This window comes from Suricata suricatta, chromosome 4 (genome assembly GCF_006229205.1).
Source record: "Suricata suricatta isolate VVHF042 chromosome 4, meerkat_22Aug2017_6uvM2_HiC, whole genome shotgun sequence".
Lineage (NCBI taxonomy): Eukaryota > Metazoa > Chordata > Mammalia > Carnivora > Herpestidae > Suricata > Suricata suricatta.
In genome coordinates this window covers 76,931,995-76,950,812 of record NC_043703.1, presented here as the reverse complement: position 1 = coordinate 76,950,812, position 18,818 = coordinate 76,931,995, and the positions used below count along the sequence as shown (strand labels likewise).

The 18,818-nt window shown below is 50.4% G+C and overlaps 1 protein-coding gene across 1 annotated transcript; it reads left to right on the top strand.

The window, feature by feature from the left end:
* Window positions 1-2: 2 nt before the first annotated feature.
* Window positions 3-17,700, top strand: IL17D (interleukin 17D; the record flags this gene model as incomplete). The annotated part of the gene is made up of 2 exons (XM_029938488.1): window positions 3-154; window positions 16,312-17,700. Coding segments are annotated over 2 exons (471 nt in total), but the record flags the coding sequence as incomplete, so codon positions are not given.
* Between the last annotated feature and the right edge of the window lie 1,118 nt (window positions 17,701-18,818).

The following is an 18,818-nucleotide window of genomic DNA, read 5'->3' as shown; positions in this document are numbered from 1 at the left end:
TGGCGGCCGGCGTGCTGGGCGCCTTCCACCACACGCTGCAGCTGGGGCCGCGCGAGCAGGCGCGCAACGCAAGCTGCCCGGCAGGGGGCAGGCCCGGCGACCGGCGCTTCCGGCCGCCCACCAACCTGCGCAGCGTGTCGCCGTGGGCCTACAGGTGAGCGGCGGGGCCCGGGCAGGTGGGGCGAGGTGGAGCGGGGCGGGGCGAGCAGGGCGCGGGAGAGAAGGGCAGGTGGGGCGGGGCCGGGGGGAGGCGGCGAGTGCGGCGGAGGGAACTGGGTGTGGCGGGGAGGGGCGGAGCTGGTGCGGAGACTGGGCTGGGGGCAATTCATTCCGCTAAGGTCCCGTCGCCACCCTCGAAGGAAGTCTTCCCATTAGATACCTCTCGGTCTCTGGTGTGGAACACACGTTTCTTGAGTACTTATTCTTTGCCAGGCGTATAGTTCCACGGGTCACCCAGGGGACCACGCCAGGTGGTTCTCAGTACTTTTTTAGGGTTTTGTACAAGAGGCCTGTTGAAGTTCTGGGGTGGTAGTCACAGTTTTGGGGTGCCTGTCCGGGCGCCACTGATCTTCGAACCCTCAGAAGCTCATCCAACGCATGTATAGTCTAAGGGGGGAGTGGGAATCATTGAGAAACCATAACACTGGGTAGAACATGATTTGATATGAAAGTTTGATAGTGTAATGTGGTGAGGGGATCAAAAGGGCATTTGAAATGTATTTTGGAGAACGGACGTAATTCTGAGATTGGTAAAGAGGCCATCTCAGAAGAAAGGAACAGCATGCAAAGCAGGGCAGCTGGGGTGTTCTGGGGCTTGCTTAGGGAATAGTGCGGCTGGAGCGTTTTCAGACTGTCCCTTCCCTGCTTTTACCGCTGAGTACCATCATCCTTAAGGGGCTCAACGTTGGCTGGACAAGGAAGGAGCCCTCACACTGCCACACACGTGGAAAAGGCCTCAGTGAAAGAGTGAGGATGAGGGAAGGACTGGCTTATGACAAGGGGGAAGAGACAGGGAAGAATGGCTTGGGAGTGGGTGTGCAGGAGAGGAGGCTGCAGCGGGGGGAGAGCTCGATTTGGTCTCATAAGCAATGCTGCAAGTGTGAAATGTGTCCTGTAGGGTGGGTTTTGATCAAGGTAGTCCTGTGCCCACACTGTGTTTGGGGAAGACGTCCCTGATGAGGGATGGGTTGGAGGGGAGACGCGGGACAAATGCAGCACAGTACTTCTGGCAAAGGGCCCTTAGGGATTGAACTCAGGCAATGGCAATGGAGAAAATGAGACTAGGATCAATTTGAAAGATATTACTTACAGAAGTTCAAGTGACAGGACTGGATGGATGATGATTATATGCCGGAGTGAGGGAGAAGGAAAGGAGGAGAAATAGTGTAATGGCTCAGGCGTTAATCCACACAACTATTATGATGTGCAGAGAGGCGTTTTCTGGCTCAGTCGGTTAAGCATCTGGCTCTTCATTTTGGCTCAGGTCATGGTCTTGGGGTTCATGGGATGGAGCCCTCATTAGGCACCATGCTGACAGAGTAGAGCCTGCTTGGAATCCTCTCTCCCTCTCTCTCTGCCCCCTCCCCTGCACTCTTGAAAGAAAGAGAAGAAGGAAGGAAGGGGAGGAAGAAAAGGAAAGGAGGGGTGCCTGGGTGGCTCAGTCAGTTAAGCATCCAGCCAGCTCAGGTCATGATTTTGCGGTTCGTGCCCATGTGGGGCTCTGTGCTGACAGCTCAGAGCCTGGAACCTGTCTTTGGAATCTATGTCTGCCTCTCTCTGGGACCCTCCCTGCTTACGCTCGCTCGTGCACGCTCTCTCTCTCTCTCTTTCTCTCTCTCTCTCTCTCTCTCAAAAATAAAACATTAAAAAAAATTTTTTTAATAAAAGAGAAAAGAAAAAGTTAGATGAGGGGGCACCTGGGTGACTCAGTCATTTGAGTGTTGGACTTGAGCTGAGTCATGATCTCATGGTTCATGAGTTCAAGCCCCACAACAGGCTCTCTGCTCTCTGAGCCTCTGAGCCTGCTTCAGGTCCGTTGTCCTATTCTCTCTCTGCCCTCCCCTGCTCACACCACTCTCTCTCAAAAACAAATCAGCAGAAACCTTAAAAAAAAATAGGTGTACAGAGAAAATGTAATGATTTGGTCTAAAACCAATCTAGGTTTCTCCAAACCTCCCCCTTCTTGGGAGGGACTCACCTCTCCTGGCTGCTCACCTCACCAAGGACCAAGCTCCCTTGTGGCCCAGCTCCCTCCCACCAGGGACAGTGGACCCAGAACCCCCTCCTGCCTTCATGTCTCTTCACTCACCTGATGCCCTCTGGACGCACAGGTTGAGCCATTCATTCTGGTGGCTTCGTTCTCTTGCTTTTTCTCTTTCTTCCTGCATTCCCATGGCCCCAAAGGGTGGACTTTTCTATGTCCCTTCTTCTGCCAACCTCCTATTACACCTCTCATATGCTAAATAGCATGAAAAAAACTTGGAAGATCTCTCAAAACAACAGCTTGGCTTCTTCAGACAGAAGTGCTACCTCTGCACTTTTCTATACCGCCTCCTGACTGGGCTGTGGGTGGAAAGGCAGCGGCAGGACACACAGCAGTGATTTGTCAAGACCTCCTGCTGGGCTCTTCCACGTTGCCTGCCTCAATTGCTGATGGTGTTTAAGCAAAATGGAAAAAGTCCATGAGGGGCAAGTTTTTTGGAAGGAAGTAAATTCAGTACTAGACCTGCTGAGTTTTATGTGCCTAGAGGAGCAGAGGTGTAAATGAGTTGAACTGAGTTGGCCTTTCTACCTTCCTGGCACATGCCTGTGTCTCCAGGAAAGATCCCAGAGCAGCAGGGAGGAGGGAACGCTGAGGGAGGTTGCCTACAGGAACGGTCCTGGCCGGGGCTTCCCAGGTCTGCCCGTGGAGCCTTGTGCTGTGCAGGGCCTGGGAGCGGGGGCTGGACCTGTATCAGGTAGCTGACCATGTCATCGCATTATTTGTCTTACTATGAGCAACGGTGACACAGTTGCTCCCCTACTGAGCAAATGGAGGCTTTCACTCTCTGTAGGAAGGATAGTCTTCTAGGGATGGGCACGAGTCAGGACACCCCTGCCCCAGTAGCCTGCCTCTCGGCTCTTCTGGCCTCTGACCACTTCTCACTACCTCCGGAGTCATTGGGAAGACTGGAAAAACCAGTGTGCATGGAAGCTCACAGCTCTTCTGTGTAGAGAGTGTGCTGGAGGACAGGACTGGTGCGGGAGGTGTGGGGGAGACAGGACTTGTGCGGGAGGGAGGCGTTGGGGGGACGGGACTAGGGCGGGAGGCGTGGGGGAGGACGGGACTGGGGCGGGAGGACGGGACTGGGGCGGGAGGACGGGACTGGGGCGGGAGGCGTGGGGGAGGACGGAAGTGGTGTTTAAGACTAAGAACAGAGAGAACGCTGAAGGAGGGTGGACAGGAAACGGACTACCCAGTCAGAAGTGTTGGAAGGCACAGAAAGGACCACTTAGGTGGATAAGATAGAATTTAAAATAGAAATCTGGATTATAAGGTGGGTTTTTCCTTTTTGGGGAGAGACAGATCATTCCATAGTTTGGGAAAACTGAGTGACCAGCTGGAAAAAAGTTCTATGTCACTTCTGTATACAAATAAATTCCGAATGATGCAAAGATTTAAATGTAAAAATACAACCACAAACACATAAAAATAACGGCCAGTGATATTTACAGTCATGGAGTACAGAGTAGAGAGTGGCTCACAGACCCCCAAAGCCATATAAGACAAGACTGATAAATTCAATCACACATTTATATGCATTTAATATAATATATAAATTTAATATAAATTACACATTTATATTACACATTTCTTCTTGGCAAAATAAAAAGTAAAATAAAATTAGAAAAATACAGGGGCAAACTGGGAGATGTAACCCACGTCCCAAAGGGCTCATTTCCTAAAGAGCTCCTGCAAACCAGGGAGGAAAAGATGGAAGGAAGCGAGGAACAAAGGCTGTGACCGGCTCCCGGGTAAGGAGGATCAGACGCCTCGGGTATAGGGTAGTGGAACATGGAGAGGTGCCCAGTTGCAGGCACCATAAGTGAAATGCATATGAAAACAACGCCAAAAAGCCTTTCTTTATGTTGGGGGTGCCCATCAGGCTCTTTTGGCAAGGGGGGGCATCCTCGCACAGCAGTGGTTATGAGTTGGGACATCTGGGTACTAGCTATCTGCCCTTTAAATTCCACCCAGCAGTTCCGTCCCTACATCCACCAGTAGGCAACTAGTTGAGTAAAAGGCCTAAGAACAGCCAGAAAGAGGAAGAGGCAGCGGCACACCCACCCAGGCGGGGGCGCAGTGCCGTGCAGTGTGGACAGCAGGCCGCCATTGTGTGTTACAAGACAAGCTGTTACATAACATACACATATATAAAGTGATACTTAAAAACGTGTTCTCTCCCTCTCTCTCTCTCTCTCTCTCTCTCTCTCTCTCTCTCTCTCGGCACCTTTGGAACCTGGAAACTGGCGACAGTGGGAAGGAGACTTCCTTTTCACTCCTTGGTATCTTCTGAATTTTCTGCCCTGTGCCTGTATTATTTATTTCAAAAACATCTTAGTTTTTAAATTGAGAAAAGAAAGGGAAATTCACCAACTATGAGGAAAAAGCAGGTTGTGAAAAAACGAAATCCACAGGTAACAGTGGCTTTTGACTTGGGGAGAGCATTGGTCTGAAAACTGTGCCTGTCAAGCCGAGGCCCTGCAGATCCGTGTCAAATGTAGGGGGGCGGGGTGGACAACTGGGCCTGGGCTGGTCGTGAAATCAGCCGGGGACAGGCTGGTAGAGTCAGGACCGAATCCGGGACCATGGATTCCATCCACCCCTGCTTCCCACCAATGCGCTAGCAGAAAAGCAGCATTCAACTTCCAGAATATAAAAATATTTTCTCATTTACTTTGTGGGATCATGTTTGTTTCTCTTAAGCTTTAGAAACAAAATGCCAGAAAGAAAATCAGTGTAATTGCTCATTAAGATATTTTTAAAGTCACATTGACACAGTAGGAAATACACTGTAAGAACATTGAGGTTTATTAAGGTTGAGGGTACACATCTCTCATTTATGTTGAAACCTCAAAGGTAAACAGCTACCAATACTCCACAAATAATTTTTAAGTTGTTTATATTTTTCAAATTTTGGGCCATAGTCTAAAGATAACTTTTCTCTAGGATGTGAGTAATGCACAACAATTTAATTTTAGGCTTTACTACTTATCTATATGACTCCTTTTCTCCTGGGAACTCACGAGAGGACGCCTAAATTTATTTTGCAATAAACAACTCCAGGATGGCAAGAGGAGCAAGGGAATAAGATAAAAGAAACAGGGAGAGCGAGGAAGAGGAGAGAGGACAGGGTGCGGGGAGGGTGAGTGACTTAGAAACGGGCAGCCCCCAGCCTGGAGCCTGAAGAGGCAATGAGACCCCCCCCCACACAGGGGGCAGACCCCCCCCCCCCTGCAGGGGTGTCCCAGCGGGGGAGGGGGAGGGCTGGGTCGCGGCCAAAGGAGAGCCCCGCAGCACCGCAGCACCGGCCGCTGTGGCTCAGCTGGAGTTTCCAGTGCAGACCCTACATGGCTGGCACACTCCCGAGTACCAGAACGTTCAGCAGGTGGCGTTTGAGTAGGGGGCACAGCAGCAGCTCCGGCTCACGCGTGGGTCAGGCCGGGTTCCGGCTGTCCCCTGGGCCAGAAGGACGTGGCGACCTTCACGTTCTGGTAAAGCGATCATCAGGTGGAATAAAAAGGCTGTTTTGGCCTCACCCTCCTCCAGACCCGCGGCGCAGCTAACCTAAACGCCCTGTTTCCCCCGGGACTCCCACCGCAGAAACACTGGCGTCCACTCTCCAAGTGTCCTTGTCCCTCGTCGTGTCATTTTTCAAAGTGTGAAAGGAATGTCGCATTAGAGAAAGTGAGAACAGTTTGTTGACGTTTTCCTCACCCCACGCAGCCCCCTTTTAAAATATCTTTCCAGATTTCCCCCTCAGCCCCCGCATGTTTGTGTCCCAGCATCAAGGAGTCGGGTCCCCAAGGGGAGGGAGGGGGCCACGGCCCAGGCCCGGGTCCTCGGCAATGTCGCCACGCCCACTGTGATCGACAGAGGGCAGCACCGCGCCGACCGCCTTCTCCTGCGCAGGCCCAGGCCCGTCGCTGTGCTTTTTGGATCTTTCCCTTCGTTTTTATCACGTTTCCCCCGCAACGCGTTCACGTTCTCCAGGGTTCCTGCTTCAAATCCACCAAGGAATCGAATGGCTTAAAAGCAGGCTGGGAACGCCTGTCTGCCTTCAAGGAAGCCCTGTATGCGGTGTGTCAGCGCAGGTGCGGAGTCCTCTCCCCGCGCTGCTGCTGCTCCGTCTACGCCTGGGGACTGGGCGGGGGACAGACCGAGCCGCCCGCCTGCCTGCTGGGGGAGTTTGCTCACCAAACCCCTTGTTGTAGAGGAGGAGACACTGTTGTTCAAAGCACCTTGTTGCAGAAATGTTGGTATCCGCCCCCCGCCCAAACCCTTTTTTATGGATAAGTGACCTTCGATTAGCCAAAGTACCGCGTGGATTTTTTTTTTTCCCTCTGAGCTACTCAATACAGCAGGCTCTGCTGCACCTCTCACCACTTTCCAGAGTTAAAATAAGACCATTGTCACGGAGCATTGTCATGGGATTAAAGTCTCTCTTTCTGAAAATAGATACGTTCGTTTTGCTTTGATAGTTATTTTCTTCAACTGCCTGGGCTTTGCTCTGGCATTCTTAGAGTAGCCAGGGAGGATGATAATATTTTGTTCCATCGTCACCTCTTCCAAATTTCCTCACCTGAATAAAATGTTTGTACCCTTAAGACCAACAGAAAACTTGAGCCAAGTCCTGGAAGGAACACACATTCCACGAAGTGAAATTCCTTATGGTGTGTGCCTTCCAGAAATGGCACATGAAGGTTTTGAAGGACAGTAATGAGTACTCACCAAATTAATGAGGTCAGAGAGACTAATCTACTTGAGTACTCTTCCAGAATTAAATAGTCTAAGCTAATGTTTTGATATGAACTATTCCTCGTAACCAATGTGTGGCAACAGCTGGCTCATTTCAGATCGAGGTGGGCTCCAACCTTCTGCACCCCAGGCGCTTGGCCCACTGGCCCCAAGGACGGACACATCAAAGATGGCTTTGAACCCAAATTTTGCAGCTTCCCGTGGCCACAGAGTTAAGCCACCCCGGGGTCATGAGCTATGTTTTTCCTTTGAAGAGATGTTTCCCAGCTGCACTGAATGTGTGGCATGTGCCAGGACAAAAGAATAAAAAACCCTTTGAGAAGTTCTGGCCCTTGTTCTAATTTCTCTTTCTCCCCTTTCCTCTGGGAAAGGGTTTTTTCTAAATTATCTTCCAAATTCTTCTCCAAGCCATAGTGTCTCTCCAGTCTTCCCTGATCTCCCAGGTAAACAGATTTTACATGGTATAAGTGAATTTCCTGACTGGATTCAGTGCTCACTGACTGTCCGGCTAAGCACTAAATACCCTCAAAGTGCAGAGCACACTCACAGCTCAGTTCTGCGGGCAAGGCAGTGGATAGGGCTGGCCAGGTGAGCAGGAAGACTCTGGACAAGCCCCTCACCCTGCCAGTGCCTCAGTTTCCTCCTTGAATAAAGAGAGAGGATGGGAAGGCTGAGCCCTTCCAGGTTCCCAGGAGCCCAGAGCCAGCCCGGTTGGCAGGAGAGTGGGGTCAGTTCTGGAGCCTGCCTGCCGGGCTCTGCTTCAGGGCCGACCCTAATGCCAAGTTGAGGATCACACCAAAGTCAACCTCAGTCCCCGCATGGGGGCAGGGCTGACCCCTAAGTCTCCTTGGCCTGTGAAGAGGGCCAGGTGAAGTCTGCTGGGGCTCTGACTCCGGGGCATCTGTGCCAGGTCAGACTTTGTGCTCCCAGGCGGATTTTTTCCATGTCCTCTTTCAGGAGAAATGCACAACTGATATTTCCTCGGAGGGGCCAGAAGAGCGTTTTTCAGAGTTCCTTGGCAGCCTGTGTTGAAGATCTTGGCTCTCTCGGGCCTTGGGGAGTGGAGTGATGGGGCTGTTGGCCACAGCTTTCCAGCAGAGGGAATCTGTGGTCCTCGTGACCCCAGGTGCTCCCTGGCCTGTGAACAGAGCCCTCCCACAGGGGTTCAGGGCCTTGTCATGCACCGTTCTTTCCCCCATGGTCTCATAACCATCCCCCTCCCAGCTGTGGGGCTGGTTCCAAAGGGAAAGAGTGAGGGTGGAAGGTTACACAAACCCCATCTCAGTGACTCATTATCTCTCTTAGACCTGGAGACATAATGGCCTCTACCAGGGCTGCATTTTAGAATTATGTGGAGAGCTTTAAAAAAACACCAACACCCTGGCCCCGTGCCAGAGCCATGAACTACGGATCTCTGGGGTGAGGGAGCTGTGAGGACTAGTTTTGAAAGCTCTTTTGGGCGTCCCTGGAGGAGCACAGCTGACATCTGCACACCAATCTCTCCACAATGCCAGGTCCTTGTCGGTGACCCGTGACCTTCTCAGCACGGGGAGTGCTGTGGGATCATGAAATTTGGATGTATTTGGGGAAATGCAACCATCCCATTGTTGGCCAGCAGCAGCAGTCAACGTATGTATGGCTAACCACCTTCCGGAGATGGTGCTGATTTTGCTGACTGTGCAGGACGGGCTCCTGCTGCCTGTCAGTGGGTTCCCCACTTCAAGTGAGCATGACCAGTACTTGGCAGCTTACTGGCAGGTGGGGCTCCTGATTCAAGGGTCAAGTGTGAGCATCTGTGTTCTTACCAGACTCCCACATGGCTCTATGCAGGTGGTCTGAAAACCACAGTTTGGAAATTCTTGCTTATGGCTTCCATCTATTGCTTATCTCCCAGGCAAATCGGTCTTTCCCAGACGAATCTTCGTCCTCAGGAAGGGAAGTCAGTTACTCAGCTTTTCCTGCGGGCTGCCCTGTGTCCTTGTATTGCCATGGTATCAAAAGGTCTTGATATCTGGTAAAGTGAGTCCCCCACCTTCTTCAAAATTGTCTAGAGTGTTCTTGGACTTTTTCTCTTCCTATGAATTTTAGGATTCGCTTGCCAAGTTCTACAAAAAATCTATTGGGATTTTGCTTAGAACCACACTGACTTTATAGATTAATTTGGGGAATTCTCTGATGTGTCAGAAACTCCATGGATTACAGGTGTCCTTTCTAAGCAGAAACCATGGCTGAAAAATGTCACCTTAACAGTCCTGCCATTGAGAAGCTAGGGGAAATAGTCTGGTCATCACATCCATCCCCTCCACCAAAGAACCAGGCAGGGGCCATGATTTTCCCAGTGTCACTTGTTGGTAACTACATTGGAGTGAAAATTTAGATTCAAGACTCTTAGTGGCTCCATCCTGCTCTTTAAAAAAAAGTCTACTGAGTTGACCTCATTGACCTTATGATCTGGCAAACCACAATTCCTGGGGCACCTTCCTTTGCACCTACGCCTTTTCAGCCCCTGTGGGTCTCCAATCTGAACCCGAGAAGGCATTGTTTCCAACTTTGTTGCTGCGCTTGGGGTCTTGGGATGGCTATGAAGCAATCGTACTGAGCCTCTGCTATTTTGAGATCAAAATAAGCTTATGTTTTGCAAATCGGGAAGGTGAGCCCTGCCCTCGAGTTTGTGCCAGTAAATCCCACAGCTATACTTGGGCACAGGCCTTTGGCCAGAGAGCACAGCGGGTGGCTGCGGGCCCTGCTGGAATGTACTCATTGTTCTCCTGGTGGCAGTCCTCCCGGAACCGCTTCGGATTGTTTCCTACCGAGTTCAGGGTCCCAGGGGCAGTGCTCTTTTCTGTCTCCTCTGCCACTTACATTCCTCCCCAAGCTCAGTTTCAATCACCTCTGATCATCCCTGGAGGACTTGTCCTTTGTTCTTGGATTAAGCTGGGCCAGCTGTCGCTCACTGGAGCCAAACTTCACACGTGGCCCCAGGGACCCTTGTGGATCCCATCAGAGGGGAAAACTTGATTTGTTTCAAGCATGTCCCCGTGCCAAGCTTCCACAGAGCCCCAGCGGAAAATGTGAAGACAAAAGAATCCTTGCTCGCAAGGTGGCAGACAGCCTGACTGGATTGCATTTTGTGTTTGGTGAGAGAAAGGGTCCCTGTTGGCATTTCTTGGGTCTCATTTCTGTGGTGGCTTTCTCTAACCAGGAAGCACTCCAAGCTGGTCATTTCCTCAGAATCTTAAGGCAGGAGGTTTGGTGAGAGGCTCTAGCTTTGTGCCTGTTCCCTGGCCGCCCTGAGGCTTCCAGAACTTTTCTCCTGACCACTTTTCTCTTCCCCGACTAGTGTCCTTCAGAGCATGTCTGTCTTGAGCTTTCTGTCTTCCCTGATACTTGCTGGCATTGACCCCCCACAATACTTGGTGTCAGGGGTGTGATATGCATGTAGTCCCTCCTTTGGTAGCTCATTTCTATTTTGAGAGAAACCTCCTGGTCATAAAACCACACTTGGAAAACCAAAATGTATGCCTTCTTCTTATGCTTTCTGTCCCTGAACCAGGTATGGGGTGAGGGTGGCAGATGCCTCTGTCACAATGCCTTAGCCCAGAGGTGTCATTGTGACAGCGGAAATTTCAGTCTGGGGGGACTGACTGGTGGGGGTAGCATAGATAATTTTAGTCAGATGAGCCTTCTGACCATCAAGGCATCCAAGTGACTGTCAGTTCTACCGGTCATTAACAGACGGTACGTGGATCGTCACGTGGATCGTCCCAGTTGTTTGGAATTGAAAGGGGTGCTTGCTGTTCCCAGGTCACACGAGCATTCGAGAGGAGGAAACGGAGTCTGAAGAGGCTGTGCCTGACCTTCCTGCCCCAACCTTGATTTTGTCCTGAAATTGGGTCTATGCCACTATCAGAATTATCTTTCTAAACATCCCCTGATCATGTCTCTACATGTTTCTGTTCTTGAGTGGCTTCCGGTGGTCTGGAAAATACAACCCAGACTCTGTGCTCTGACATTCAAGGCGCTTGTCCGCCTGTCACAGTTCTTATTAAGTCTTCAACCCCTGCACGCTCAGCAGGCCACCAGCCACCTGCTCGCGGTTTCCCACCCACCTGATCACCTGCTTCCTTGCCCGCGGGAGGGTTGCTCAGCACCTCTTCCCCCTGGCTTTGTCCAGCTCAGCCCTCCTTGTTTTCTAAAGCCACCTCAGACTTCCCTGGCGCAATAGCCTTGAGCCACCCATGTGTTCGGGTGGTCTGTGGGCTCTGTGTTGCTTTGTCTGGGGGACTGGCTTGTGCGTCCATGGCGGGGCCATAGCCTCCCCCAGTGCCCACCCTGGGAGCTTAAAAATTCTTCTGAATTAATAATCACTACTGACCTTCCATTTGGCAAATTCCCAGGGTGTAACTTGACAAGCACTTAGCACTGTGTGTGTGTGTGTGTGTGTGTGTGTATACCCTCATGTAGTGCATGTGTATCTCAAAAAGATAAGGACTCTGTTAAATAAAATCACACAGTGCCATTAACACACCGCAAGTTAGTACTTCCCTAATATCTTCTAATATTCAGTCAGGTTCAAAATTCCTTGATTATAAGTATTTCTTTTTAAACTTAAAACTTTTTCCCTCTATATTTTTTCTGTTATATTATTAAGTCTATGTTTTGAAATAGTTTCAAACTAACAAAAAACATTTGTGAAATCAGTACAAAGAATTCCCACGTAGCCTTTACCCAGATTCCCCAAATGTCAGCCTCGTAACTCAGCAGAATTACCAAGATCAGGAAACACGCGTTGATAACAGTGCTATAATCTGGAGACGTTATTCAGAGTGGCCCAGAAATGCTCCCTTTCTGCTCCAGGATCTAACCCAGGCTGACATGTTGCCTCTGGTGGTCCACGCCCTTTGGTGGCCTTCAGTCTGCAACAGTTTCTCAGGTCTTTGTCTATTGTGATGTTGAAGAATGTGGTCAGTTTTTGGTTGAAGGTCCTGCAGTTTGGTTGGATATGATTTTTAAGCAGCTATAATTTTCATCCAGAAGGAGTCCACAACTGCACCAAGACAGCAGCTGTGAAGCAGGTTAGTGGCGCCCCGTGCCTGGGACTCAGGTCACTCTACTCAATGCTCTGTTGGCTTCCCTCCTTTTTCCCTCTTGAAACAAACATGTGCTGAGTTTCCCACATTCTATATGTTGTTGGTCACATCCTCATGGTGTCATTTAACATGTTCCTCTGTCCCTGTATTTCCAGTGAACTAGTTCAATCCAGTCTTGTTTTGGGCTAGCCCCTCGTAAACATGCCACTCTTGATTCTGGCAATCTCAACAATGAGACATCTTCTCCTTTAAGAGTTGGTTTTCTCTATCTTTCCTTTTGTGTCTCTCCATATGCTCTCCTGAATTTTACTTAACCACCATTAACTATATGCTAATAATTTTAAAATCTCCACCTTCAGGTAGTATCTCTCTCGGAAGACCATCCTGAAAGATCTGTCTGAAATTCCATTCGATTGGATCACTTACCTTTTTTAACATCTTCCCCATTGCCTTTAGGGTCACATCCAAATTTGACTGTGGATTTGAGGCCTCTTAATGACCCAATCTCTAAAATGGCTCCAGCCCCGTCTCGTAGTTCCCCATCTGTGCCGCAGTTCCTAACCCTGATGGAGTCCCTCCACGCTAGGCTCTGCCCTGTGCCCTAACTCCCCTCTTCATCTGGATGAATCCACCCAGGAACCACCTTGGCCAGGAAGCCTCCCCAGATGCCGTGGCTGGATGTACTCACTAAGTGTTTATACATTTATCCCCCCGGATGGTGAGTCCTTGCATAGAAGATAGGGGTTTCCTCTGCATTCTCATTGCCTGAAATGTCACTCAGATATTGCTAAGTGTTGAAGGCGACTGGAGATAGTATAAATTCCTTTTCCTCCAAACTTTAACTTACGGTCTTATATGGACTTGAGGGTATGAAGGACAGGAAGCTGTGCAGTCCAGATTCATTGTCCCCGCCCACCAGCTCACCATCCACTGAACTCTTACTTTCATGTTTGGGCACAAGGATGAGTAGAAATATAGCCCTGACTCGTCTCTCCCAAGGGATGACATGGAGAAAGTGCCGTTCTATCTCATAGATGGCCAAGTGTTATGAGGATATGGGGGATACGGAGGTTAAATTTGACTAAGGGAACTTGAAAACTTTTAATGATTTGATTGGACCTAAAAATAGAGCAATATTTCAGTGAGTGGACATTGGCTTTGGGGAGAGGGCATCTTGAGCAAAAGCTTAGCTGTGGCACTTTGCAGGGGGCACCCTGCTTTGGGATGACTGGAGGCTGGCATGCACCAGGGACAAGCCGGTGAAGGAAGGCTGGAGAGGCATGTGGTGGGGACCATGCTGTGGGGGCCTTCGAAGGCAAAGCAAAGAGTTTGGATTTTTCCTGACATGTACCCCCATGACTCCTCTATGTCCCCAGGTGAGGGGTGGGAATGAGGCTTTACAGAGGAGGCTGAAAAAGCTGGCACATGACAGTGGACAACTGTGTCCATCCTCACAAGGATAGAGCTCGTTATGCACCAAAAGCTCCTGACAGCAGAACACAGGAAAAAGTAGCGACAAGAAGCTTAAAAAATATTTTTCAACTACTATTTTTGTGTTCATGTGGGAGGGAAGGACGAATAGACAAACACAGTGTAGGTTTCGGTGTTTTGGCTTCAGAGATGACTTGCACTGTGCAAACAGTCCCCACCCTGCCCTGCTCCTGTTTGCACAGAACAGATTTATTAGCTGTCACCCTTGACTCTGTCCTTGGAGTACAGCAATGAGAAGGAAGCTGAAGGGGTCTGAGGCTGGGCGCTCAGCCACCAGCAGGGCACCTGTGCCTGAGGCTGCCCTGCTCCCACCAGTGCTACTCCCATTCTTCTGATCACCGCAGAGGGAAGGCATGGAATCACTGCTGACTTTTCCTCTAACCTCATCCTCCAAGTTCAGACAGTGGCCAAAGACTTGCAAATGTCCTCTTGGCTTTAGAAAGCCCAAGTGGCAGGTGGGCCCAGGTCCTCAAGTTTACCTGTCACCCTCCTGCTCTGGGGCACCCTGCCAGTTCCTGGGCTCCCTGCTTCCTTTCTGTTCACTCGCGGCAGGTGCTGTCCAGCCCACCCACCGCTCTGCCCTCTGGGACGCTCAGCTCCCTGGTTCTTCCATACTGTGTAACTGGCATGTGGTTGGTAGTGAGTGAGGCTGTTGCTGCATGAAGATAATCATTTCTAGACTCTTCCCCACCCAGTCAGTCATGTTTCAGTCCACTAGCGTCTAAAGATGTTGGAGCCAAACTGAAAAAGAAACCCAGGTGCTTCCGTTACACATCGGAGCCACCCAACCTCATCCAGCCACGGAGTTAGCACTCGTCTCACTGACTCAGCCCCTCAGTGCAGAAGCCTCTTGGCCAGTCTAACCACCCCGTCCCTGACAGGCTTCCAGTCCATTCAGGCTTCCTCCTCCTACCATCTCGCCCCCTACGCTCACAGTTGGCACAGGCATCACCCCCCATCTGCCCACCTTTTAGTTTCTTTCTGAAAGAAACCCTCAGCTCTGTTCTTGGACATCCCACTACTTGCTCACCTGCCCCCACTTCTCCTAAACCTGCTACTCCCCATTCTTTAATTGGGTGATCCAAACACACTTCTTAACTGGCAATGCCTTAACTTTGTGGATGGATTTTAATCATTAGAGCCTATGAGAGCACTAGTCCATCAGGGTTTCTATCTGAAGGACATAAAACTTGTGTAGGAGGCTATGGAGGGCAAATGCCAGCCTGGGTCACTGTCATTCCTCCCTCCTACTCCCACTCTGCTGTCACACACTGCTCTCCAGAGCACGCACTAACAAAACCCGGAAGAGAAAGCACATACACCTCAAGTTCTTGTCTGTAAAGACCTTTAGGCACACCTTTTAAAAATGTGTATCATAGGCCCCCATTGACACCACACACTGGGGGCCCCCCTGGGTTTGGCCCGTTGTAGGCCTACAAATGTGTGTGTTGCTTGAGAGGCTAGAAGTCATGATTTCTGACTCTGAGAGTTTAGGGTCCCTACGACTCAGCTACAGAAGAGAAACATTCATAAGAGGATTGTATATGCTTTAAGTGGGGAGATACATGGACATGAGAATTTGGGGTCATAGCAATCCCACGAGAAATGAGGACAGTCCCTCCCTGTGTAAGGGGACATTAAGGAGGAGCCCTGGGTCCCCATTAGGGACCAAAGGCAGCTTTGGCCTCTTGGCTTGTTGAAGGGGATGATGGCAGAGGGTAGAGTCCTGTCTGAAGGTGCTCTTTTTCTCCCTCTCAGGGAGCCATCTGAGCCCGATAAGCCCTAGGCACCTCTGGCATTGTGGCAGCAGCCTGTTTTGTAGGTGTTGACATTGGTTCTTGGCATCTGACCAGGAAATAGGGAGCCTTGGAGGAGGATGGAAATGGTCACATTTAAACCACTGTTCATTTCCCAAACGTCCCAGGCTGGCGAGCCTGTCTGCCCCGGTGCAGGTCTGGCCCCTTAGAGCAGGGCTCACAGACCCCGAGAGACAGACGGACACAGGGCCTGCTTCGAGACTTCTGGACAGATGTCTTGAGCAAAGGCTCATGGTCCTGTCAGAGGCCAGGTGGGCAGTGTCTGCACCATCAGGCCTCCAGGCCACCTAGCTTTTCGCAGAGATGGCCCCTCCCTGGGGCCCAGTGTGGCCAGTGCTGTCTGGGGCTGCAGAGCCTGGTGGCTGAGGGGAGGCAGATTTGGGGCCCTGAGGACCACTGCTTTAAGGCTCAGAGTGGGAGTTGGGGCTGTGGCGAGACGCTGTTTCCTATTCCAGTGGGTGCTTGGCCATCTGTCAGCGGGCACGCCCCGGGCTCACTGGACCCTCAGCCTCCGCCGGGCTGTCACCGCACACCTCTCACCTGTGCTGCTGTATTTCAGTCATGGGCGTGAATATACACATTTTACTTTTCTACCTATGTTGGTCCAGACTCTGAAGGCACTTTTAAGGAATGGCCTACTAGCCATACACCTGTCTTCACCATGTAACATACAGCAGAGTCCCGTGCTTTATCTGTTTTAGATTGGGGTCTGGCGCGGGCGCGAACCGCCTGACCAACTGATTGTCCGGCCCCACCTTTCTTCCTTCTCATGAATCCATCATCTCCAGGCTCCCTGGTCTCAGAAGAGAAGTCTCTCGGAGGCCTCCCTTTCTCAGCACGTGATGTGTTCTGTTGCCCCAAAGCATGGACTAAACCTGTGCTCTCTTCCCTGCAGAATTTCCTACGACCCTGCCAGGTTCCCGAAGTACCTGCCCGAGGCCTATTGCCTGTGCCGGGGCTGCCTCACTGGGCTGTTCGGGGAGGAGGACCTGCGCTTCCGTAGCGCCCCGGTGTACGTGCCCGCCGTCATCCTGCGGCGGACGTCGGCCTGTGCAGGTGGCCGCTGGGTGTATGCTGAGGAGTACGTGACCGTGCCCGTGGGCTGCACCTGTGTCCCGGAGCCGGAGAAGGAAGCGGGCAGCATCAACTCCAGCATGGACAAGCAGGCCACCAAGCTTCTGCTCAGCCCTGGCGACAAGCCGGGCCGGCCCTGAGGCTATTGGGGCTCTCCCCGGAACCCTGGGCGTGGCTCAGCCGCCTCCTGGCAGAGAAAACAAAGACGTAAAGGAGGAAATGAGACACAACTGAACTGGAGAGGTCTTCGGGGCCCGCCTGCCAGCGGCTCACGCAGGCGGGGGCGTTCTTTTAGGCAAATGCACAGGGTCCGTGAAAGCTGCCCAAGTCACCGGGGCGTGACCTCAGGTAGGCAGCATATGGCTAGGGCCCACCGGTGGTGGCTGGAGACCGGGATGTGAAAGTGTCCTCGTGGTCCCCGGGCCCCTGCCCCACTGCCAGCGGCAGTGCGGTGCACCATGAGGACGCTCCACCAGGTAGACGGTGCTTCTCAAAAAGTGTTTTTAAAAAGTGGAATATATATCCACTTTTTAATTCAACTGTTTTCAATGGAGGAGAAACTATTTTTATAGAAGGAATTTTGAGCAATTATATGAATTTTTTTTTACTTAACAGTATTTTATAACCATTCTGTTTTCACTTGCTCTGGCAAGACTGTTGTAGAAGCACAATTGGAATCATAAGATAAAATTTCTAGATGGCCCTGTGGCCTGCCCCTGAGCCTAGCCAGCCCCCGGGTGCTGACCGTGACAAAATGGACAGGGCTAAACGGGACCTGGTTCCAGTGAAGACCTTCCCAGGCTGCTGCACCGACAAAAGGGGCCCCGCTCACTGGGGACAGGCCAGCAATTCCAGAAGTCTCAAGCTGGGTTTATGAGCATATACATGGTCACAGATTTATACAATGGAATTTTTTCACTTTTGAAAGTAGGGCCAAATAAGAGGTGGAGGGAGGGGGAAGGTGAGAGGTGGAATGGAATGGCTTTGCCACCTCTCAGGAATCTAGGTCTTAGCTTTAAGGGCCTCAGGAACTGGCCACATGTGAGAAGCAGGCCAAGGTACAATCAGTACTAGAGGCCTCTTTTTTCCATCCTGCAAGGTCAGCTAAATCCATACACTCTTCTGTAGGTTGAAGGTCTGTCCTTGAACACAGTTATTTTAAATGTGAGGATTTCTTTTTAAATCATTAAAGCAACTGTAATGAAGAACATGTTGGCTGCGTGCATTCCTCTCTGGCTCAGCCTTGATGGGCTCCACTAATTTTTAGAGGGAGTTAGGAGTCTTCACTTTATCTTAATTCTGTGGTTGAAACTTAAGATTTCATTTGGTCTTTGAAAGATCAAGTACTCATGCAAAGTCCCTCTTTCCTCTCTTCTGAGACACCCCAGTGAGACCAAGAAGTGTGGGTCACTCTAGAGCTGCAGCCTCCCTATAAACAATGGAGCTTTCGCTTACTGGTTACCAAGTATCAGCCTTCGTTCGGTCTGGAGGGAAGGTTCACAGAACTTTCAACTTGTACTAAATATTGACAGAAGTTGTACATGAAAAATAACATTGCTGAGCAAAATCCAGATTTTCCAAAAATTCAGAAATTCAAAATTGAAAGCACTAGCTGCAGATAGTTCTGTACAGTCTGGGAACTTTTACTTCTCCGTTCCACTTCTGAGGGGGTGGAGTATCTGGAGTATGCTCTTGTCCAGGAAGCAGAAGCTTTGGAGCAATCTTTCATTGCTAGCGCAACATCAAATCCGTAATTTAAAAGAAAAAGTGCTTTTCAAACCCATGGTTTGGGTGACTATTCAGTCAGTGCCACTGTTGGGTAACATTTTCCAGCTACTCCTCAGATATAAATAGTGCAAACATCAAAGAGTAAAATTAAGGAGTAAACATTTGGAGAATATAGCAGTATTTTATTGTATTATTAGCTTAACTAAACTTACCTTGTGAAAAGGTAGCACATGCCCAGTGGAAGAAATTAGCTTTCCATTCTGTAGAACAAGAAAAGCAACCTTTCTATTTTTTCTCTGAATGGAATATTCCTCCACTTACTATTTCTCGAGCACTTGCTGTGTTCCAGGTACCGAGACCCTGGGAGACACTCATGAACCTGGTGCAGCCTCCGTCCTCAGTCTAGATACAAATAGGTGTCTCTGGGCCACTCCTCACAGGAAGTGCTGCCCAGTGAATCCAAGCCACATTTTCCTCACTGATAAATGGGTGGTGCCGCCTCCAGTCACTGTGAGGACAGAACACCATTTGGAAAGCACCTGATACAGTGCCTGGCACACAGGAGGTATTAGAACATATTGACCTCAATGATTTATAAGA